Here is a 24,118-nt window from a genome sequence, read left to right as displayed (position 1 = left end):
GGGCGCAAACTCACAACCCCAAGATCAAGAATCACAGGCTCTACCAACTGAGCCAGCCAGGCGCCCTAAAGAACCCCATTTTAGGGGTGCCTGGGTGGCTCAGTCGATTGGGCATCTGACTTCAGCTCAGGTCCTGATCTCGTGGTTCAGGAGTTCCAGCCCTGAGTCAGGCTCTGTGCTGACAGGTCAGCACCTGGAGCCTGCTTTGGATTCTGTGTCTCCCTCTCTCTCTCTACCCCTCCCCTGCTCACACCCTGTCTCTCTCTCAAAAATAAACATTAAAACAAAAAAAAATTTTAATGAGTTTTGCAGGATATCTGAACTGTTGTTTTTCCACCCAAACCTTATTAACATGGAAACTTCTTCCTCTAGGGTAAAGTGGCTCAAGTGTGAGCTGTAACATTTATTTTGGGAAGTCAGTAGTGTAAGATAGCATGACTTAAAATTATGAGAAAGGAAATGTTTTTAGAGTTACAGAGCGGTGGTACTTGAGAGAGTATCAGTATGATCCCGCCCACTACCGTAACTACTTCCAAATAATGGGAAGGTTCATGGTCTTCCTAAAGCCCACCAGGCAAGGGCTGCTGACCAAGGTGGGTATCCCTGATTGCAGGGACCCTGTTAGTGACTGACTGGTTCTGTACTTGTTCTGTACCAAGTAGACATGACAGGCAGCATGTGTCAGAGGGAGTGGCATGGAAACTGAAAAGAAGTTTATAGGGGCAGAGGTGGGGAAATTTGAAACCTCATAAAACATAGGAAAAGAGCCTGTCAGACTGTGACAGCAAGAGGCATGTAGAAAGCAGAAATTGTTTCAGCATGTTGCCTTTTAGAATACGGTTCCTCTAGGGGTGCCTGGGTGGCTCAGTCGGTTAATCGTCTGACTTCAGCTCAGGTCACGATCTCGCGGTCCGTGGGTTCAAGCCCCGCATCAGGCTCTGGGCTGATGGCTCAGAGCCTAGAGCCTGCTTCCGATTCTGTGTCTCCCTCTCTCTCTGCCTCTCCCCCGTTCATGCTCTGTCTCTCTCTGTCTCAAAAATAAATAAACGTTAAAAAAAATTTAAAAAAAAATAGAATACGGTTCCTCTAATTTTAGAATCTGTTTAGGGACTCTACAGGCATAAACATCTGCTTCCTCTGCCTTTTTTATGAACTTAAGAAATCTGGTCACCTGATATGAATGCCTGGTAAAGTTCTGACCCATGTCTTCCTTCCTCAAGGCCTGAGAGATGCCCCAGCATCCCCTTTGCTCACATCTCCTTTTGACTTTCCTCTACCTCAGTCCTATGAGCTTTCATCCTTACTGACTTACTCTTCATGTGATGGTAGCATTTTTCCCCCCAGAATTCTCGAGCACCTATAATGATGATAATGGCTAGTATTTACTGACTGCTTACTTTGTACAAAGTGCCATGCTAAGCATTTTACTTAACATTACTTCCGTGAAGTCTGAAGTAGTTAATATTATTATCCCCATTCTGTCAGTGAAGAAACAGGCACAGATACAAATACTATGCCAAAGTTATTCAGCTTCTAAAGGTGGATCTAGGATTCACTGTGGGCTTTCCGACTCTACATGCTCTCAGCCTCCTTTACTGCCTCCCATTACTGGAATCCCATCCTAAACTGAAGCCTCCTTTTCAGACAGCAGCAGTCCTTTAGTTCCTCATTCTGCTCAGTGAGGCCCTACTTCCTAAATGAATAAATAAATTTGAAATTCAATAGTTATGTATGTAAACAACACTGAATAGCCGTCTGTGCACCTGTAATTGCCTGTTTTTTGCCTACTACCTTGTTCTTATGTCCCTTGTGACTAACGCATAGTAGGTGCCCATTGCATGTTAAATGAATGAATCTGTTAGGTACAAGTGACTAAAGCCTGTGTTAGAATGACTTATTTGTTGGGGCATGAATATAGCTTGGTTTTGAGGAACTTGGAAGTTTTCATGGTTAAGGTGAAACAGGAGGGTGAAAATATACCATTGCAAGAGTATAGAGTGCTTTGGAGTTACATATCTACACCAACAAGTATCTTTTGAGACTGATACTTGGTAGGTCCTGTTTTAAGCAGATGTATAATGGTGTGTAAAGCAGGCAAAGTTCTCATGGAGCCCATGAGCTTTGTGAAGCTAGCTTTTTAGTTTCATTTTATAGTTGAGTAAATCAGAACAGGAGCAGGATAAATTTCCAAAGATATCTACTAAGTTGCTGGTAGCTTTACATCTGTAAATCATTACCTACTGCCACTTAGCCATGAAATCAGTTTTAGTTACTAAGATAGGAGTTAGCTCTAGCCTGATGCTAGTTAATTTTAATAAGTGAAAAGAGTATGCATGATAATACTCCTGGTGGTTTTTGTTCCTAACAAAATAATTAACTCAGGTATAATCATTTTTTAGTACTTATTATCATTCTTGGTTAATATCTACAAAGTAATACTGAGCTTTGCAAATGTATAAATCTACAATTGTAGAAATCTCAGCATCAGAGGTAAACATAATAGATTTTTGTCTGAGAGAGGGAAAGAAGTAAGAGGGACGGAAGTGGGTGGAAGACTGGAGCGTGTGAAAAAATCATGATCATTCAACTGAATAATCTTATACTTTAGCAGAAACATCTAGACTTTCCACCAATGTCATCATGATGGCATTTCATCAAAGAAACCCTTTTGTGCTGACAGCACCTAGTAAAATGTGGGGGTGGGGGTGGGAGAATTATTTTCTTAAATTGTAAAACTGTGATCCCAGAGGCTTTGGGAAGTAGAACTTGTGAGGTTTACAAACTGATTTAGTTGCACAAGTCAATAAGTTTTAAAAAGCACCAGTATGTGCCCAATAGGAACTAGGTAATAGGAGACAACTACCTATAAAAGAAATGTGAAATAGTTTCTTACCTTCAGACCTGTTGAGAATTGGTATACCTACAAGAAATCTATTTCTGGGGGCACCTTGGTGGCTCATTTGGTTAAGTGTCTGACTCTTGACTTCGGCTCAGGTCATGATTTCACAGTGGTGACATCAAGCCCCAAGTGAGATTCCCTCTCTCCTTCTCCCTCTGCTGCTCCCCCACTTGTGCCTCTCTCTCTCTCTCTCTATCTCTCTCTCTCAAAAAAAAAAAAAGAAATCTATTTCTGAAAAGTATTTAAATAATATTATTTAAAACAAACAAAAAAAAAAAATTAGAAATAACCCATACATGCTCACCAGCATGAAAATGGATCAGAAAATTTTTTACACATACAATGGAATATTACTTCATAATACAGCAGCCAAAAAGATAAATTATAGCACACTACAATGTGGATGAATCTTTAAAAATGCAATGTTGAGGGGCACCTGGGTGGCTCAGTAGGTTGAGTGTCCAACTTCGCCTCAGGTCATGATCTCACCTTTCATGAGTTCAAGCCCCATATCAGGCTTACTGCTGTCAGCGCAGAACCTGCTTCAGATCTTCTGTCTCCCTCTCTCTACCCCTCCCCTGCTTGTACTCTCTGAAAAAATAAATATTTAAAACATAAATAAAATGCAATGTTGAGCAAAAGGCTTTCATACAGCATGAAACGCTTTCTATAAAGTTAAGATGAAGCTAAATATATTGTTTAGGCATCCATATATTCATAATAATACTTTTTTAAGTAAGGTAATGATATACACAAAATTCAGAAGTAATTGCCTCAAAAGGGGAGGCAGGAATTCAGAAGAGAGAAGGAGCACATAAATTTGTTGGTTCATTTCATCAGTTAGGCAATGATTTCATGGATATTGGTTGTATTTTTAAAGTATTAAAACTATATTTTGAAGTTTGCTATTTGAAGAAGTTCTGCAATAAGTCACTTGAGAAAATAATTTCCCCTTTGTTAATCTTTTCACACTACTGACTGTATTAAGCGTTCTTAAATTTTTTTTTAATGTTTACTTATTTTTGAGAGAGAGAGAGAGAGAGAGAGGGAGGCACAGAATCCAAAGCAGGCTCCAGGCTCTGAGCTGTCAGCACAGAGCCCAATGCAGGGCTCAAAACCACGAACTGCAAGATCATGACCTGAGCCAAACTTGGACACTTAAAACCGACCGAGCCACCCAGGCGCCCCTCAAGTGTTCTTAATATGCCCAACTAAGTTAGTGGATGAGGCGGGAACTTGGTAAGATGCTTATTTCCTGCTCTTTCCTCAGAGTGGTAGTACAATAAGTAGTGTATCATCCTTTACTATGATCAGGAAGAATTTGGTTTACCCTTTGCCAGCACACAGCAGGAAAGATCTATGCTGGGATCCCAGTTTCTCAGAAAATGCCCACATATTAAAAACCTGAACTGAATGTATAAGAGAAAGTGGAATATGTGGTTTGTAAAGTGTGAAAGCTAATAAAATTTTTTTCTTCCTCAAATCTTAAATTTGTTCAAATTCATATTTGGGAAATTTTGTGGGGACACTGCTTGTGTTATTTTGTTTGTGCTTTTTGTTTTTTGTTTTTCCTAAGTAAAATTTAATCCTTGGGTTGGAGTGCTGATTTTTCAGGGCATGAAAGAAAACATGGACTTTGGTTTGAGGGCATTAAGACAAACCTTGGAATCCCAGATCAGCCACTTGTTAATTGTGTGATCTTGGACCAGTTACTTGGGTCAACTTTGGTTTCCTTGTATGTAAAGAGGACATACCATATCTCCTTGGCCAGATTCTTGTGAAGATTTGATACAGTATTTATAAAGCACCTAGGGGCACCTAGGTGGCTCAGTCGGTTAAGCCTCTGACTTCAGCTCAGGTCATGATCTCACAGTTCCTGAGTTTGAGCCCCATGTCAGGCTCTGTGCTGACAGCTCAGATTCTGTCTCCCTCTCTCTCTAACCCTCCCCTGCTCGTGCTGTCTCATTCTCTCTCAAAAATAAATAAACATTAAAAGAATTTTAAAGCACCTAACAGAAAATAGAGATTCAATAAATGATAGCTAGCTTAAGTAATTTTTCCCTATTGTATAACAGGGACATTGGGCACGACAAATCAGACTTTGTCTTATAATAGTAGCTGAGTATTCTTTAAAAGTGACTTCTGACTTTGACAGTGAATCTCATTTGCTTTGAATCAATTATAAGATGGAAAATTCAGGCTGTGTAAGCAACTAGAACATAGTATTATTCAGATCATCACCTTGGATTTGAATTTCACTTAGGCCTGTTAGTTCTGCTTCTAGGGCCACACACTATACCTCAACCCTCCTCACAACCATCTTACAAAGATGTGCCTTTATTCACAGGTAGGATCAAATGAGAAAAAAGTTCAAGGTTTGTCTCACTGATGACTTCATGTTACCTAAGCTAATATGTTTACCTAGTAAAGACCCAAATGTAAAAACAGTACTAAACAACGTTTAGAATTATTTGTTAGTCTTCTACAAACAGTGCTTGTTCTCATAGGAAATTCATTGCCTGTGAACAGTGAGTAAGTGTCCACACTGAAGACTCAAAGGTGTTTACCTGCAAGCAGGTATGACTGAGATAGTGGAAAGACAGGTTTTCCTGCTCACCCACAGTTCTTATTTCTGAAATGACTCCTAATGCCTCCTTAAACTGAGAGATAACCAGTGCAGGAAGGTTTTTCTCTCCTTGGCAGAAGTGTTAGTTGCTTTGGGCTTCCCTCCTGATATTTCCTACCTGGAGAGAAGGACCTTTGGAAGGAATGTTGACCAGGTTTTCTCTGTTTATTGACCTAGATTTTCTTGTATGCTTGTGTCTTGTAATCAATCCAAATCTGTTTAAGGTTATTAAATGCATATTGGTTGCTAAAAAGATTGTCATGGTTTGTGATAGGCTCAATTCAGATATTCATGGAACCAGGAAATCTCAAAGCATCCAGATTTTTCTGTTTTCACTATTCTATATTTCAAGAATGTGTCAGTGACCTACAGTCTTGGTGTTGTACGTACAGAAGCCAGGGCTCTTTGGCATTGTGATTCCAGGAACTATTCAGTGTAAGTTTAAAGATTTTAATGACTGCTTACTAGGTTATAAAGTATTGCATGGTGAAACTATAAACTGTCCCCTTTAAGCTTTAATGTATAAGATGGAAATATGTATGTCTAGAAAGGAATCGACCTATAATTAAATGTGAATGTGTTAAACGAAGATTTGTGTTCAGTATTTGGGTACATAAATTCTGCTTCTTTGAAAGGGTGATTTTGTCTTACTGCATGCCCAGTGCCTGGATCGCTGCCTGACATGTGGAATACTCTGACTGAATATTTACTGAATGAGAAAATTAGTGAATGAATAGCTTTGGGTCCAGATGTAGGATAATGTTGAAAGATTTTAAATAGAAATGAATAAACCTGGGGTATTTTGTTTTCCTTAGTAATTTGCTGATTTTCTTCCTAATTGTAAATAATCATATACGTATATGCATTTTTACGTTGTACCAGTTTGCTTTCCCTCTAACAGTATGAGAAATGCCTGTTTACCTACAGAACCTGATTCTTAGCATTTTTTCTTTGGGCTCAATCTCAAGTTAGGATGCAACATTTGTGAAATTTTAATATTATATTTGTATGTAATATACATATAAAATGTCATTATAATATTCAAGGAGAATTTTTTTCTTTTAGTTTTCAAAAATCAAGGTATCCTTCTGAATGAAATTCCTAAAATAGAATAAATCGTCTTGGCATATATTTCTTGAAGTTGTAGCTTCCACCTTAAAACCAGATCCTTAAATAGAAAAAATACTTGTTTTCAATTGTCCAAAACATTTTCAAAGAAAATCGTTATCATCCCTTATCTCATTATTTATTGCAGCTCAGAAAGGAAGCACCTAACTTTTTGCTATCAAGGTATAAATGCCTCATTGGATAATACAGACATGTATGTGGGTAGGTGAGTTGGTTGTTTGGTGAGTTGATAATATATGATAATATGCCCTTAGGATGTTCCAGGATGGGAGGCTTTTTAAAAATATAACATAGTTTTATCTTTTACTTAGAAACATAATACATACTTTATGCAGAAACGTGGTAGGGGCGCCTGGGTGGCCCAGTTGGTTAAGCGTCTGACTTCGGCTCAGGTCATGATCTCAAGGTTCATGAGCCCCATGACAGGCTCCGTGCTGACAGCTCAGAGCCTGGAGCCTGCTTCAGATTCTGTCTCCTTCTCTCTGCCCCTCCCCCACTCACCCTCTGTCTCTATCAAAAATAAATATTAAAAACAATTAAAAAAGAAATTTGGTAAATACAACAACTTCAAAAGCGAGGGTGGGGCAGGGGATTGCCATTAATTGGAAGGGATTTTACTTTTTAGCATCAAGGTTTTTTTCTTGCACTTCTATCTAGTCTAAAAAGTCAGGTTTTGTACCTTGGAGAAGGAGATTGTAAATGCCTGAGAGTATGATATTTAACTTGAAAATCTGCTTTGGCTTTTCTTAAAACACCACCTTTAGTAAAGAATTTTGATAGCTAGGTATATGAGGGTAAAAGATGGAAGTGAATTATGTGCTTACTAAATTAATCTAACTGCCTCTTTCATCATCTTTGCAATGAAGTATTACCCAGTGTTAATTGTCCTCCTGTTATCTAGCCCTTTTATCCCAAAGTGAGGGAATTGATGAGGATAGGTGCATTGTGTTATGTCTGATCACAGTTTGACTAGCACAGTCTGGAAGTGGGTTGTACAGGATGAGAGCAGCAGCTTAATTGCTCTCCCTGCATCAGCAGCATCTATAAAGCATCCTGGGAATTGCTCGCCCTACGTTCAGAGCAGCTGGTCACATGAGCCTGGATTTTCAGTTCAGTTCATTAGTCAGCCATTTTGGTCAACACCCTGCTTACTGCGCACAACCAATCCTATTAGAACTCAGCATCCCGGCTCATCTGAGCAGATCCTGGAAGTGATTTCTGCAGTTCAGGATATTTTTTAAGCTAAATTGAAAATATTGGTTTATTTTTCGGGATTTTTTCGGGGTATTTTTTTTCCTGCACAAAGGAGGATTTTTCACTTATTCATTCAGAGACCAGTTTTTTAAAGCCAGCTAAGGTGGCATCGGCTGTGCAACGTTTAAAGCCTATAGCCCAGCTGAAAAAGGAGGGGGCAGGGAAGAGAAGATAAAAGGACAGAAGCTAGAGAAACAGGCATCATTTTATTTTGCTATGTGGTAGGAACTATCTATGAGAAAAGATAGTAGAGGATTGCTTGTCTTGAACAGTTGGTTCTTAAACCGTAAGGTATTTTTCCTTGTGTTTTGTTTTAATCTCCCCCACCCCTTTTCCTGAGAGCTTTGTTTCAGAGCTTTGGATTTGGGGTTTTGGGGTAAGGAGGTTTTATTTATTTTTGTTGGGGTGAGTGTGTGTGTGTTTGTGTGTGTGTGTTGTGGTCCCAGCTGAGTCATCATGTCTGCTCTGACGCCTCCAACTGATATGCCAACCCCCACCACTGACAAGATCACACAGGCTGCCATGGAGACCATCTACCTTTGCAAATTCCGAGTGTCTATGGATGGAGAATGGCTCTGCCTGCGAGAGCTGGATGACATCTCACTTACACCTGACCCAGAGCCTACCCATGAAGGTATGGTCAGAACCCGTCCACTAGTGTCTCACCAGCATCCTCATTGTTACAGTAAGCTGGGAGGGTCAGGGAGAGGTTTCAGGAAGAACCCGTACTCTGTACTCTAACCTGTTAACAACCATGACAACCTTTTTTCCTTACCTACCACCCAGTTTACCGTCTCTACTTTACTGGGAAAAAATATTATTTCCCTGCCCCCTGAGGTATCCTTTCAAAAGATGCTGGTGCCTATTTAGAGCTCTTTGTCTTTAAGCCCCTAAAGAGAACATGTGAGGTCACTTATCACATTTGGCCCTAATTGATAATGAAAAAGCTATTAATATTGATTATATACTAAAATATTATAGAAATTACAATAATTCTTAATAGATTAAGTTAAGACAGCATGACTTTAGGATTGTACTTGACATAGTTGAAGCACTTGAGGTGTTTTACCAAGGGATATCAGGGTATAACCTGTGAAATAGGCTATGATATCTAGAAAATAGTTGATCAAACATTATCTTTTTTTAATAATATGGACAGTAGATGAGCAGTTTTCCATTCAGTGCTTATTTAATGAATATGGATGCTTTAAAGAGCATAATGCCTCAAAAAGGTTAAACATGATTAATAAGGTAATCTCTACCCATAGAATCTATTGGCCATTGCTTTTTATAAGTTATTTGTGGTAACTGTGATGACCCATTTGAAATTTCCACTGTCAGTACCTTTGAGACCTTTGAGGTTGCTTGACTTGTGACTTTCTCCCAGAACCTTTTCTAAATTACCACAGGTTTTTACCTTGTACCCTTAATTCTCTTAAGTCAATGCTATAAGGAAGAGAGTTAATTTAAGTCATAGCTACAAATATTTTGTTTTTTATGTAATGACCTTTTAACTAGTGTTTATTCTCCAGCTTTGAAATAATGCAGAAATGCTCACAAATGAGAAATTCTTTATCAACATCTGCCTGGTATTTAGGCATATCTGCTGAATGGAGGGCATAAGGTGAATTGCACATAGCAGATTGGGTTAGGAAAAGTGATTCCTTGCCCTTGACCTTGTGTTGCAATCTTAGCGTGACTCAGATCTCACCCTTTATGTCTGAAAAGGATTTTATTTCCCCCGTTAGGCTTAGCCTTGAGAAAGTTTTAGAGAGAATTAATACCACAGAACACAAAGCAGTCATTTTGGGTGTGTCTTTAAGGGCAATATTTAAGTAGTTTTTAAGACCCGCTGCGTCTTTTAACAATTGGTTTGTCAGTTGGACAGCTTCCTTGGCTCTAAGTCTCAGAAATGTGCACAGGGGTTGGCAGACATCAGCTGGAAATCCATAGAATGCCAGTACTGTTTAAAACAACTCCCAAAGGTTTAGGAATCTTTAGGGAAGAAAAATACGTTTTTAGAAGGCTACCAAGAAATCTTTTAGTGAATGCCTCAATTTACATATTTTGTTTTTAAAAATACTCTCATCCATCTTGAAAGTAATATAATATGAAATATTCCCTTAATTATAAAATCCAGTATATTAGTGTTTCATAAATAATTTTTAACATTTTTAGTACTTTGAATTTATATTTGTTTTTTGAACAGGATTCCTATGAGTGAGCAAAAATGAGCTCATGGTTCATGTAAGCATTTATAGTGGTTCTGTATGAATCCTTCATGGAGAAATCTGTGATGGAAATCTGTACGAGGGCTGCAGCCTAAGCTCTAAGTGTCACATTCTTTGATTAAGGAAAAGAGACAAATTGGAACTTCCCAATACCTTAAAATCAGCTATAGAGGATGTGAAGGAAAATAGGGAAATACTGTCCTTGAATTTTGGAATTTTGCCTTAAAGTGGGCAAGAGAAACAATAATTTCAAGTGATTAGAAATGGGTATAATAAAAGAAAGTCCAGACATCTGTGGGTTTGGGGACCTGGGAAACAAGGTGGTGCTTTTCAGAGCTTTTATTTCCTTGCTCCACTGGCTAACTCAGGATGTGTGAACAGTCATTTGGACTCAAGAAGTGTCTGCTTTAATATTAATACCAGTGATAAGTATTAGGTATAATTTAGCTATCAGCATGTAAGCAGTTATCTCCAGGCCAGTGATACTGTGAATCTCTCACCTTGTTGACAAAATGGAGCACCTGGTACCTGGACACACAGGAGGATTCACATTATACTTCCCAGCTGATTCTTGGAGGGAAAGCCTTCCAACTACACAAATCCTGCAGTGAGGCATCCTGACTCCCACAAGAGAAAATGGACAAAAAGCATCATATACCCTCTTAAGACAAGAATAAAGATTGGGCATGGCCTCAGTTAGAAGATTTGTAGTTTCCAACTTTTGTTTTCTGAAAACAGCTCATGCCTCTCACTGTGCAGCCCACAGTGCAGGCCTGGACCTAGAGTTTCCGCCTAGCTTAGCCCTAAAATACATGGGAATAGAAACATTCATGTCATCATTTCAGTGCTTGTTGGTAGTCAAGGAAGTGATCTCTCTCTCAGTACCCTTTTTTTAAAACCAGGAGGATATCTATAAATCTGTGTGAGTAGATTTCCCCTAAGACAAGAGCCCAAGACCGATTCCACAGAAGAGGAGAGGGTTCAGGAAAGGCTTCATTTAATGAGTGAGACTGGCCTGGACATTGTACATAATTAGGTGATCGTCAGGCAGATGCAGGGTGAAGAGGGGGGACATTTCCAGCAGTATATGGTGAGCTGGTCGAGCTGGAGAATAGCAAGTAGTTATGGGTGGTAATTATCTGATTGTAGGTGAGGAAAATTGAGATAATTAATGTAAACCCTATAAATGTTACTTATGCGTGTAATAGTTATTCATGGAGCCTTAGGTTGAACTGCAGCATGTTTTTGAATACATTACCATTTTAATGTATATTTTTGTTTTTATGTCTAATTTTTTGGAGCACTCTGAACTAGTTGTTTACTAGACAGACTAAAGTAGACCATTAGTAGCTTAAATTCGTGTTTTAGCATTATCCTTTCTTGGAGCTCTATAAAACAAAGTAATTGATTAAAAATACAACTTAGTTATCAAGCAATACTTGTTTTCCTATTAACCTTTTAAAGAATGGGAATCTGATGTTGAGAGACGATGTCCACAGATGATCAATTTAATACAGTAAAATGTACCATCTGGTTACAAAGACAGATATAAGCTTTGAAATTACTTTTTTGACTTAGGAAACTTTCTTTTCAGATACAGATAATAAGAGACAGACTATGGAGGCAGTGACATATTGGACAGACACGATAGTTTTTGGGTATTGTAGAGAACTATATGTGATGGCAGACCTAATACATGCTATTATTGCATAACTCTGCAGTTGCCCTGGTGGTGTCATTTTGCTTCAGTGTTCATTAGAATAGCTGGCATTTTAATGTATAGAGAGGTAGTTTATATGAAACATCTGTCCTTGACATACAAGGACGTGTTCTGGTCTGCCTGTTGGTCAGAAATATTTATTAGGCATTCCTTAATGCAAAGTCCAGTTCTAGGGACTAAGAAATAAATAGACACCCCTTCACATTTCCCAAAGGACAGTCTGGATATAGGTTATAGGTGCAGATTTGTGATCAAGTTTTTCCATTCGATAGGAACTACTCTACTGATAAGATACAGTAGGGAATATTCTACTGATAAGATATAATAAGCAAGGAAAAATCCCCTAAAGATGTAATAGAAAAGTGTTTATTATTCAGTGACTGTGGGAAGTGTCTCATGCTGAGATCACTCCATTGACATTTACTAATGTACTTTTACTCATCAATATCACTGCACCCTAGTATAACCCCATCCTGCTTGGGGTGAAATGTGTATGTTTTAATGAAAAAGGTGCCTGTCCCAATGGGCGTTTTGGCAGGGGAAGCCAAAGGGCTATTTACCAAGAAACTTCAGAGCATGAATTCACTATAATGCAGAGCTTCTAAACCTGGGACCCGTGATCCTAATTATCATTCAAAAAATTTTATATCTGTTCATTTTTTTCCTGTAGAAAAATCCTTAGTGTCCATTAGAACCCTCAAAGGAAAAACGAATAACGCTTTAAAAACTCAGCTTTTATCATACAGACCTTGGCCCTTCATTCAACATGCATTTAAGTATCCTACTTATGATTTATGCCCCACACTTATAATTTATGTCCTAGTACAGTGAAGTGAACAAGTATGGTCCTTTGGATTTTCTGGGCTTATTTGATAGGTTGGGAGGTGTAGGGTGGGGTACTTCAAGCAAGTAAAATGACAGTCATTGCAGTACAGTAGTACAGAGTGAAAAATCTTATTCCAGAAAAGATTTCCAATTGAAGTAATGTTTGAGCTAAGACCTAAAATATGTGCAGGAGTTATCTGGGCATAAACTGGAGGCAAGGGAGTCTTAAGGGGTAGGGATGGGGAGGAAGAACTGCACAGACTCAAATGCCAGAACTGAAAGGTGGTTAGTATTTATTTTCAGCCCCTTTCCAAATTTCCTCTCCAGTAAGTTTTCACATGCTTTACTGGGAACAAAATGTTAGGAGTAGTGATGAAAGTAGTAGGTGTTTTTTTTCCTTCTGGTTGTGCATAATGTTAATTTTTTAACATTAAAATCTTAAGTGTTTTAACAGTAAGTTCATTATGTATGTGCATTTACTCCTATACTTTAATAAAATAAGCATATATTATATGTGAATTTTAATAGCTCTCCTGAATAAGACTTAATAGTCATTTCTCCCAATTAATAGAAAAACAAAACTATTAATCTTAAAAAAAAATGTTGAGCTTTATTTATTTTTGAGAGAGAGAGAGAGACAGAACATGAGCAGGGGAGGAACAGAGAGGGAGGGAGACACAGAATCCAAAGCAGGCTCCAGGCTCTGAGCTATCAGCACAGAGCCCAATGTGGGGCTCGAACCCACAAACTGCGAGATCATGACCTGAGCCAAAGTTGGATACTGACTGAGCCACCCAGGCATCCCAAAACTATTATTCTTTTTTTTTTTAATTTTTTTTCAACGTTTTTTATTTATTTTTGGGACAGAGAGAGACAGAGCATGAACGGGGGAGGGGCAGAGAGAGAGGGAGACACAGAATCGGAAACAGGCTCCAGGCTCCGAGCCATCAGCCCAGAGCCCAACGCGGGGCTCGAACTCACGGACCGCGAGATCGTGACCTGGCTGAAGTCGGACGCTTAACCGACTGCGCCACCCAGGCGCCCCCCAAAACTATTATTCTTAATGTTGAATCCCAGTAACCTGCAGATTTGTGATCAGACTTTCTATTTTCACTTATTTATATGTGAACATTCATTTATCTTTTTGATGATGAACATGTATTTACTAAGAAAATTATAAGCATGCAATACTCAAAGGTTCTTATGTGAAATGACTTTAACTGAAGTTGACAAAAAATCAAGGCTCCAATTTTCATAAGTAAATATATGTCATTTGTATCAAAAGTAGCACTTTAATAAACTATATATAAATGATCTTTCTGAATTTAACACAACACCTGTAGACACACAAGGCATCTGGCTATTATAGTTTTCTGCTATGATTAAACAAGCAAATAGTGCTACATGTGTTAGGGCGTAAAAGAAGGATATACGTGCTGTGTTCCACAACAAAGTCTTAATTTTGTCTTTTATTTTCATTTGTACAACTACCAGGAGCTAATTGTGTCACATCTAGATTCCTACACCTACTTTCAGCTTTTCTCCAAACCCATTTCTCTTCCTATACTGATTCATTCTTCATAAAATTGCCAAATGAGTCTTTATGAAAGCAAACTTTTCATTCTTGTACAAGAGCCCTGTTTCAGGCAGCCTTCTGTATTACATGTAGAGTACTCCTGAAAAAGTGGTAATGGTGTTGGAACAGGAGGAGACGTTATCATTTACTGAACACTTATTTTGTGCCAAGAACTCTTCCAAGTAATATGTATATAGTATGTCATTTAATCATTGCAGCAACCCTTTGAGCCTAGGTACGATTATTACGCCCATTTTACTAATTGACATTTGGGAATGTAGTAAGTGATAGAGCCAGGATTCAAACTCAGGCAGCCACAGTTCAATCTTCTTGGGGCACTCCTATAGCAAAACTCAGTAAAATGTAAGTCTACCAATAGACCTGCATGTAACAAAGGGCGTCTACTCTGGTGACCTATTTCTAGCAGTTTTGTACACAGTTGATCACGGCAGTGGCCAGCGTAAGTCCAGTGAACATCAAAATGAGGCCAAAAGCATGCCAGTTGGGGCATGCTTGGTGATTGCCATTAATTGGAGTGGAGATCTTAGCTTTTATCCACTTGTTTTCATTTTCTTCTTTCCACTCGTTTTTATGAAGTGCGTGAAAATATTTACATAGTTGCAGAGATACTCCCAAACAGCGGCACTCTGCTAAAACTGACCTGGCTGGCAGGTCAGCACCTTTATGTGCTAAATTTAAAATGTTTCTCAGGTAGATGTACAAAATGATGTGAAAAGCTGTTTGTGGTAAGAGAAATGTTCATGATTATGGATTGAAATAGTAACTACATTGAATCCTTAGTCTTTAGCCAAGTATTTCCATGCCCTGCTTTGGGTAATTTTACTTATCTAATGCTTTTTCATACTCCTGTTCCATACTTAACCTATTTCAGCCAGGTTGTAGATTCTCACTTCGCCAGGACCCTGATTATTCTTGCTGTTACACTATCCCCTCTTGAGATTCTCTATGCTGACATCATATCAAGAAATGGAAAGGCCCCTTGACTCCCTTCATCCAGAAGGCCTTCTCTAGCATGTCCATTGCTCTTCATCTCCTGAATCATATGCCTTGAATCGTTGGGTAGTGTCTGTGCCACTTGATTGAATGCACTTGGAATCATTCTCCAGTGATTCATTTTAATCTATGTGATTCCTCATTTATAAAATTATGTAGAAAGTTCTTTGGGCAAAACTTTGTTTTGTATCCTTCAGAAGGCCTCGTAGTACTAGGTACTGCTTACGGTAGCTATCCAACACACTTTGGGTGAATGCAGTAATGCCCCATAACTCCAGAAAATAATCAGTGGTGAAAGAAAAGATTATTGGAATACCTTCCCTCAATCACACACAATTTGTGCTTTTTTAGGTTTTTTAAATATTTTTTTAAGTTTATTTGAGACTGAGCATGAGCGGGAGGAGGGCAGAAAAAGAGAGGGCAACAGACTAGGAAGCAGGCTCCAGGCTCTGAGCTGCCAGCACAGAGCCTGACGTGGGGCTTTGAACTCACAAGGTGTGAGATCATGACCTGAAACCAAGTCAGACACTCAACCAGCTGAGCCACCCGGGTGCCCCTTGAGTTTTTTTAATTTAATTCTTTTAGTCATTTATCTCCTATTCCAGATTCACTGTATCTTACTTAGAAAGTTGAAGTTTTGTACAGTGTAATAGTTTCTTATTGTTGTTTTCTACTAAATCCAAGAATACTATTCAGTGCTGATGAAAGTAGGGGAAGCGTTGGGCACAGGCTCTGCTGGTAGGCGTGCACATGGGTGCAGCTTTGTTGGGGTTCCCTTAATCCCTGTGAATCAAGAGCCTCGACAAGTTAAATCCCAGTGATTATACCAAACATCTGTCTTAAAGAAATAATCAGAAATAACAGGCAAGTCCCTGTTTTAATGATTTATAGTAGCAGGATCTTTAAAAGCAACCCGAGTCGCCCAATAGGAAAGTGGTTCAGTAAATTGTAGAACATCTATACAACAAGCCCTGAAAGATGATTGTGGAGGAATATTTAATGGCATAGGGAATTGTTTAGAATATAATTTTTAAAGTTTATTTTACTTATTTATTTTGAAAGAGAATGAGAGAGCGGGAGAGGAGCAGAGAGAGGGAGAGAATCCCAAGCAGGCTCCACGCTGTCAGCACAGAGCCCGATGTGGAGATCGAACTCACACTGGGAGACCAAAGCCTGAGCCGAAATCAAGAGTTGGACACTTAACCAACTGAGCCACCCAGGCGCCCCTAGAATATAATTTTTAAAAGCTGTTTCCCAAACTACATACACTGTGGTCACAATTTGTGTTAAATGCAGGGGTACATATCCACCACAAGTAAAACAAAATGTACCAAATATGTAAAAAGTAATTACCTCTGGACAGTGGAACGACAGGTGACTTTTATGACATTATTTAAGCTTCTTCATGTCTTCCAAATACTCTACAAGAGGGTATATTAGTATAATCAGGAAAAAAAATGCTCTTTTTTAAAGCAAAAGGCTATATCAGTATAGGTGTGTGATCATCCGCCTGACTCGTATTTAATAAGTACTTTCCTTAACAGTTTCACATCCATTGTCAGAATATTTTTTTTTATATTTCCAGTAGACATTTTGAGTTTTTCTGAGTCCTAGGCCTGTATTTGTGTACTGGCATGCTTTGTTTTCAGAGGTGTCTAAAAGCTGCCTGCAGTACACCAGGTGACCCACAAGGTCTAGACTTAGATGCATTCGGTACAGCATTTGATTTATTCCTTTCAGAAGTGTTCAGAAAATAAAGCCTGAATTGTTAGGATTCAAACGGAATCCTGTTACTGTTCTTGGCTTTCAGTATGGCACACCTCCCTTTATAATCTGCCCTCAGTGAGATTACGGGAACATTTGTTGCCACCAGCCCTGATAGCCTCAGATTTGTATTGTCAGGTTCTCCAAGTTGTGATTACGTGTGCAGAAGGCAGTCTTTGTGAACTTTTCGAAGTGTGGACGTGGTAGCTTGTAATACCATCTTGGAAGCCTATTGGGCAAAGTTCTTTGGACAAAGTTCATCCCTTTCTTGTTGCTCTGCTGTGGAAGAGCTTGGCTAGTCACCCTTTCAAGGTAAGTTTTACCCAAGTTTTGTAAAATCCTTCCTGGGAGAGAAATATCAGCAGAGTTTTGTGCTGCCTCTGAGCTGACTGTAATGTGCTCTCCCTGAAGTCAGCACTCTCCTTCCCATTCCAGTTCCTTCCCAACTCCTTCAAATGCCTGCACTGGTGTCCACGTTAGTGCACTGTCGTAATCACAGTGCCTTACTGTCTTTGCTCTATTGGTGAGCCTTTCTGGACCTTTCTGAGAACAGAGCTTTTTCTTTAATCTTTAATTTGTGCCTTTCTTAATGGAGTTTATAGTGACTCTTCCTTGGGTCATCAGCTTCCAGTGCAGAATGTCATTCCTCCTAAACTTCTCTTTGACATATTTATCATTTTCCAGAGGTAAATGCTGTACCCGATTAGATAACTACTCAGTGATAGAGCTCAGATTGGAATTCAAGTCGTTGGATTCCCAGACCTGGGTACTTGTAACACGTGGCTGGAAAGGGCAAGTGCTATCATCTGAGAGCACCCACAGTATTCTCCGCTTTTCAGCTGTGGTTCTGTTTTTTGAGTTTTGTCAGTACCTCCTTTTTGTGGGGAAATAGAAAGCATAATGGGGCGCAGTTTTCCACTGTGGTTCCTCCAACCCCCACCAATTCACTCTGACTGCTGTGAAGTGCTTTTGAGTCCAGGGGAGTAAACACAAAAAACTGTTCCTTGCAATTTTTCATAGTTGAACTTTGCCAGAGAACAGATAGAAAGATTTGATGAGCTTAGAAGCACATGTATAGAGGGACAGAGAAATAGACTTGTTGACAAATGGCCCCTAAGGAATTATTTATTTTTCGTTATAATTAAATATTCTCAAAATAAAATGTATATGTGTCAGTCTGCTGGAAATAATGTTTTTTTAGAAAATATTTATTATGTATATAAGTATTTTATGAAAGCAACTTTATTTTTCTAGTTATAGAAATGATATATTCATATTGTAAGAGTTACAGAATACAGAAGAGTGTAAAACACAAGCTAGTAGAATTCACCTAAAGTTCTAGCACCTATTTTTTTTAAAATTTTTTTAATGTTTATTTATTTTTTGAGAGAGAGAGAGAGAGAGAGCATGAGAGGGAGACACAGAATCTGAAGCAGACTCCAGGCTCTGAGCTGTCAGCACAGAGCCCAATATGGGGCTCGAACCCACAAACCACAAGATCATGATCTTAGCAGAAGTCAGATGTTTAACCGACTGAGCCACCCTGGTGCCCCGGTTCTAGCACCTATTGATAACCACTAATAAGATTTAGTAACCAGATTCTCTTTTTTATTAATATATACACACAGTTCACTTACAAGCTCACACAGTTTTTATACATGCAAAATCGTACCATTCCTGTGTTGTGTGACCTGCCTTTTTTCTCTGCGGTATCTTTCCACCACAGTAAAGAGAAATCTGCATCACCTCACTTAATGTCTTCAGTTTTTTGGATATGCCATAATTTCTTTGACTTCCTTATTACAGACGTTTAGATTGTTTCTAAATTTGGCCACCACTTTCATTTGGGGTATTTTTACCCAAATTATGTTTACAATTTGAACAGTTTACCAATTTTCATCTTTAGAAGTGGAGTTTCTGGGTCAAATAGTAATATATTTTAATTTTTTATACACATTTCCAAGCTGCCATAAACATTTAAAAAAAATTTTAATAGCATGGTATCGTGAACTTTTGTATTAGCTACCTCTTTTTGTCTTTCGCTACTGCAGTTGGTTGTGGTTTCTCACAGTACTAAAATCTGAACTTTCCAAATGAAACAGTTGTGGTTTTTAGAACAGTTGATTCAGCAGCTGTAAACTCCATGATTATGTTTTATCTGTTTTTTTTTTTTTTCTTTAAGCCAGTGACAATATCTTAGGTAGAAGAGAATGAGTTTTACTGTTAAATGTACAATGAGAAATTTTCTGATTGCTGGAGTTTGTCTTCTGGGATGAAAAGGCTGCTAAAATTCAGGGTGTACTACATTTCATCTGAGAATCCCACAATGTCTAGGCCTGTGGGCAGCAAGCTTCCCAGTTGAGGTATCAGACGCCTCATTGATTATTTCTTCCATTGCAGCCATTCAGGTAGGTGGCAAAGGCTCTACTAATTTGGGGAGGCCCCCTTTCCCTCATCCTCTCACTCTCCATCAGACCGTGTCCTCCTTAGCCTTCCAGTATCACGTAGCTGCTCACCTGATTTAGGAATTCATTTTATCTTCTCTTATCTCTCTAATACCAATCTCTGTTTACCTCATGTTGCAGTTACTTAGTTCTGAAGGGAAGTGCCTGTGACATTTCATACTTGTGACTTCTGTACAAACTCACTGTACTATCTGCCTTAGTAAAAGCCTTTGTTCAACATAAAGCCTAAGTATTAAATGGCCCAAGTGTTGATAACTGTATTAGGAAAACCTATAGTTCTCTTGTGTCTTTCTCCTTTCACTCAGGATGCCTCACTTCTAACACTTCTGGTCACCAAATGTATGTGTGTGGGGCGGGTGGTCCAACACCAATCTGTGACACCAGCTGGGTGTACAGTTTAACTCAATTCTGACTCTGCCTACCTGGAGGTAATGTCAGATCCCACAGGTTAAGAGCTCAGCCCCACAGAACTGCCCCTCACTCTAGATACTAATCACAAGTAGTAGATCCCCAGGTTACCCACAACTTTTGTCCAACTTGGCTACAAATCAGACGTCCCCATGACCGCTTTCCCCTTAGATTCAGTTATTTGCTAGAACAGTTCACGGAACTCAGGGAAACACTTAAGTTTGCCAGTTCATTAAAGGTTATGAAAAAAGGATACAGATGAAGAGGAGATACATAGGGTGAGGTCTGGAAGGGTCCCAAATGCAGGAGCTTCTTCCTGGTGGATTTGGGGTGTGCACCCCCCTGGAAAGCTTTCAAATCTCATACTACTAGGATTTTGTGGAGGCTTCCTCCGTAGGCATGATCAATAAACTCCATTTCCAGCCCCTTTCCCCTCTCTAAAGAAGTGAGTGGTGGGGCTGAAAATTCCAAACTTAGAAGCATGGCTTGGTCTTTTTGGGGACCAGCCCCCATCCAGGAGCCCACCTAGAGTCACCTCATTAGAACAAAAGATGCTTGTAGGGCTCTTATCACTTAGGAATTTACAGGGGTTTCGGGAGCCCTGTGCCAGGGACTGGGGAAGAAGACCAAATAGATATTTATTATAAATCACAAGATCACAATCGCTTAATATTACTTTTTTTCCAAGACCATTTGTGTTTCTTTGCTGATATTTTTGTTTTTAACTCTACTGTGGGGAAGAGACAGATCTTGGTCTAAACTATTGGTTTATTAGAACAGAACCTCTTCGTACTTTTTAAAATTAGTTTGGCAGTTCCTTTACTAATTTTTATATTACTAAAGCTAATTATGTTACTAGTTAGTTTAAGAGTATCTCAGCTGTTAAACTTGTCATTTGGTCTGCTTGTGTTGGCTTATTTTTACCCTGTTTAATATTTAGGTTTTTTTTTTGTTTTTTTTTTTTTTGTTTTTTTATTTAACCCCACTTCCCCCTATTTTCTTTTTTAATTGTGGCAAATATACTTAGTGGAATCCAGCTTGTTAGTTTCTTGTAAAGGTAAAGTTCACATTGAATCTAAGGTGTGCTAAGTACTTTAAATGAGTTAGCTTTCATTTTCATAACAGTCCATTGAAGAGTGCTTTATGATCAGTAGTTGGGTCTTCAAGAATGCTTTCCCCCAAGAAACTAATAAGCTTTTTAAAAATAACACTCTAAATCAGAGTCACCTAGCATCAAGGAGACAGTGTAACTTGGTTACATATTTCTCTAAACTTGGCTGTAACTTTGTTGTCCATAGTTATAAGACTCCTGGAAAAAGAATCTATCAAGAAGAGAGATCTCACAGCCCTGGATACATAAACAATGGTGAGGCACTTTGAGCACATTCAAGCATTTCTCAGGAGAGAAGGAGCTTCAGCTGCTTCCCTCATCAGAGAAAAAAGATGGAACTACACAGGGCCCAAGGCTTTGTGAGAGCAGTGGTCCTACCCCAAATATATATCAGTACCAAAGCCAAGGTCCCTCCTACCAGGCCACACAGCCACTGCCATTGAGTCACCATGTTCTGTAAGAGCAAATATTTTACGGTACTTGCTAATTAGTTATTTATAGTGCCATATATATTAGTTTGCTGACTTACTCATTCTTAGACTTGAAACAGAACGATAGCCAAGAAAATAGTTCATTAAACCTCAGATCAGCTATGCTTCCTTAATTCGGGGCCCTCGTACACTTCCAGCCTTGTCTCTTATTTCTTGACTTTAGAAAATGTCTTTGTTCACATGCTTCTCCTGAATCTGTTAGGTGCACCATTTTTAACCATGTAATCCAAGCATTTAGAGTGGTGTGGTGGTCCTGATGTTTCATTACCAGACTTAGGGCACCACACACAGTGACAGTCCACTTGGCATTTCTAAGCTATGCACTCATAAGGAATCAGTGTTCTGAGTGGGAATGAGGCTGTCTGTTTAGCCAGAGTAACCTTGGAAGCTCCCTTTACTATTTACTTTAACATTTACGGTGTACATTTGACATAGTTCTGACTGGTACAACTCTGAATTATGCATTATCTATAGCAAGATTGTAATTCAGGACTATCTTCTGTAGCAACTAGCAAACCTTTAGGTTACCACTCTCTGAAACTTGTGAATATGTATTATTATGACACAAATTAAAGTTACCATAGATTTTTAGATCAGGCAAAAACATGCTGAGAGTAACAAAGTATAATCCCTAGAAAAATGAAACGTTCTGGCGAAAAGACCAGAGTTATCCATGCTAGTACTTTCTTTGATTCATGTATTAGACACTTTCATTGTTGTTTTGACAATTTGAACATATTCCAGATAGCATAATTTTTAAAATATTTTGTAAATCCTTCTTTGAGGAATGTAAAAGAACAGCACAGTATCCATTCTTTATTGCAATGAAATCCTGAGCGTGCTGAGGTAAGGGGAGAACAACTTTAGAAGGAGAAAACACGCCTTTTATCTTTCAGGGGAGGAGGGCTCTTTTAAATTGATTCCATCACCCTGATACTCAGAACTTTTTTGTTTTAAAAACAAAACAGAAAATATGTCTGGTCAGAGTAGACTGGGAAACTTGTAGATGGGACATGGAAGGGGAAAGTCAGAGAGGTCCCTTGTACTCACCAACCATTCCTACCTAGAAATTCACTTTCCAGAGCTCTTCTGTGCACGAATCTCAGAGGATCTTTATATTTCATTTCGATAATTAGGTACTTTTATTTTATTAGGTGACAAATATAGTTTCTAGGTGAAGAAAATGAAGGATAAATGGTAACATTCACCTTGCTGACTTTCACAAGGTCAGCATAGGAAGTCTGTAAACTAATGTGATGGTTAAGAGTACATTCTTATTGGGGCGCCTGGGTGGTTCGGTCGGTAGGCGTCGACTCCAGCTCCGGTGATGATCTGGCAGTTCGTGAGTTTAAGCCCTGCATCGGGCTCTGTGCTGACAGCTCACAGCCTGGAGCCTGCTTCAGATTCTGTCTCTCCCTCGCTCTCTGCCCCTCCCCTGTTCACACTCTGTCTCTCTCTCTCAAAAATAAACAAACATTAAAAAAAAGTTTTTTTAAGAAGTACATTCTTATAAACCTATAATCCTACGTAATATAAATCTGTAGCATATTGTTAGGATATTGAAAGTGATATATGGAAATATATCTATATGTAATGTATTTTAGCACTAATTTACTATAAAATAATAGTAACTAGCACTTATATTATGCTTTTTCTATATGAAACACGAAGTGCTTTACACATACATATACACAATTGCAGAATCCAAAAACGCTGTGAAAAACAAGAGCATTTTTCATAAATTCGCCTGAATTCATTTGGTGCTAAGACATGACCTGAATTTATTTGAGGTTATTTATAGTCTTTATTTATCCTATTTAATTTGAACATTCATTTATTTCCTGCAGAAATATTAATGTGCTTGATTGTGAAGTGCTGCCCCGGAGCCTGCTAGTTCTGCATGGTTTTGTGGGGGGTCTTGGGCCTCAGTATTTACCATTTTGCCTTTCTAAAATTAAAAAAATAATCTGAATTTCAAAATATATTTGGCCGGAAAATATTAACATGAAGGACTTGGCGTGTGTTACTCGTTTGCTCCTCACAACAGTGTTGTCAGATAGGTACTGTTCTTGTCCCTGTTTTCCAGAATGAGGAAACTGAGGAAAGAGACATGAAGTACAGGGACAAGGTCATAGGGCGAGTAGGGGTGGAGCTGGGATGCCAGCCCCAGTGATCCTGAGTCTGCTCTCAGAACTGTGCTCTCCTGCCTCCCTTTGTAAGGTGACTTCCTTGGGATGTTGATGCAAGTTAGGGATTTAATCCTATTTGCCTGTGCCCTACATCTGCGCTTGGTTTTCTAATTATTAATTTCTAGACTTTTTAATCGGGAGACAGTACAAGTGTAAAAGGTTACAGATACTTGCATTCTTCTTACATTGCCTGTCCCCATGTCTGGCCTAGCCAACAATCTATCTATATATAGTTTTCAAAAATTGCTACTTTAATCACATATCAACATATTATCATAATCACAACATCACAATATCAACATAATCACATATTACATCCTCATCTGCTTCCCTGTTTTCTGAATTTAAACTGAAATTTTTTACATACCTGTATGTTTTTTGCACATCTTTGTAGGATAAGTGATCATATATTTATTT

General features: G+C 38.8%; 1 protein-coding gene across 7 annotated transcripts in view; it reads left to right on the top strand.

Moving 5' to 3' along the window:
- The window catches only part of RUFY3 (RUN and FYVE domain containing 3), an 80,253-nt gene that overhangs the window by 8,162 nt on the left and 47,973 nt on the right, over window positions 1-24,118 (top strand). For 2 of the 7 annotated variants that reach the window (XM_019468087.2, XM_019468094.2), the window contains exon 1: window positions 7,668-8,541. The exons of 2 other annotated variants lie outside the window; for them this stretch is intronic. In XM_019468087.2, the coding sequence (XP_019323632.1) occupies window positions 8,364-8,541 (178 nt within the window). In that variant the 5' untranslated portion in view covers window positions 7,668-8,363. Of the gene's footprint in view, window positions 1-7,658; window positions 8,542-24,118 lie in introns of those variants that run through there. 3 more of the 7 variants (XM_019468084.2, XM_019468078.2, XM_019468097.2) reach the window with 3 other exon arrangements.

Source organism: Panthera pardus, unplaced genomic scaffold (assembly GCF_024362965.1).
Source record: "Panthera pardus isolate Hobbes unplaced genomic scaffold, ASM2436296v1 HiC_scaffold_13, whole genome shotgun sequence".
Classification (NCBI taxonomy): domain Eukaryota; kingdom Metazoa; phylum Chordata; class Mammalia; order Carnivora; family Felidae; genus Panthera; species Panthera pardus.
The sequence above is the reverse complement of the archived record's forward strand: the minus strand, read 5'-3'. Positions and strand labels throughout refer to the sequence as shown.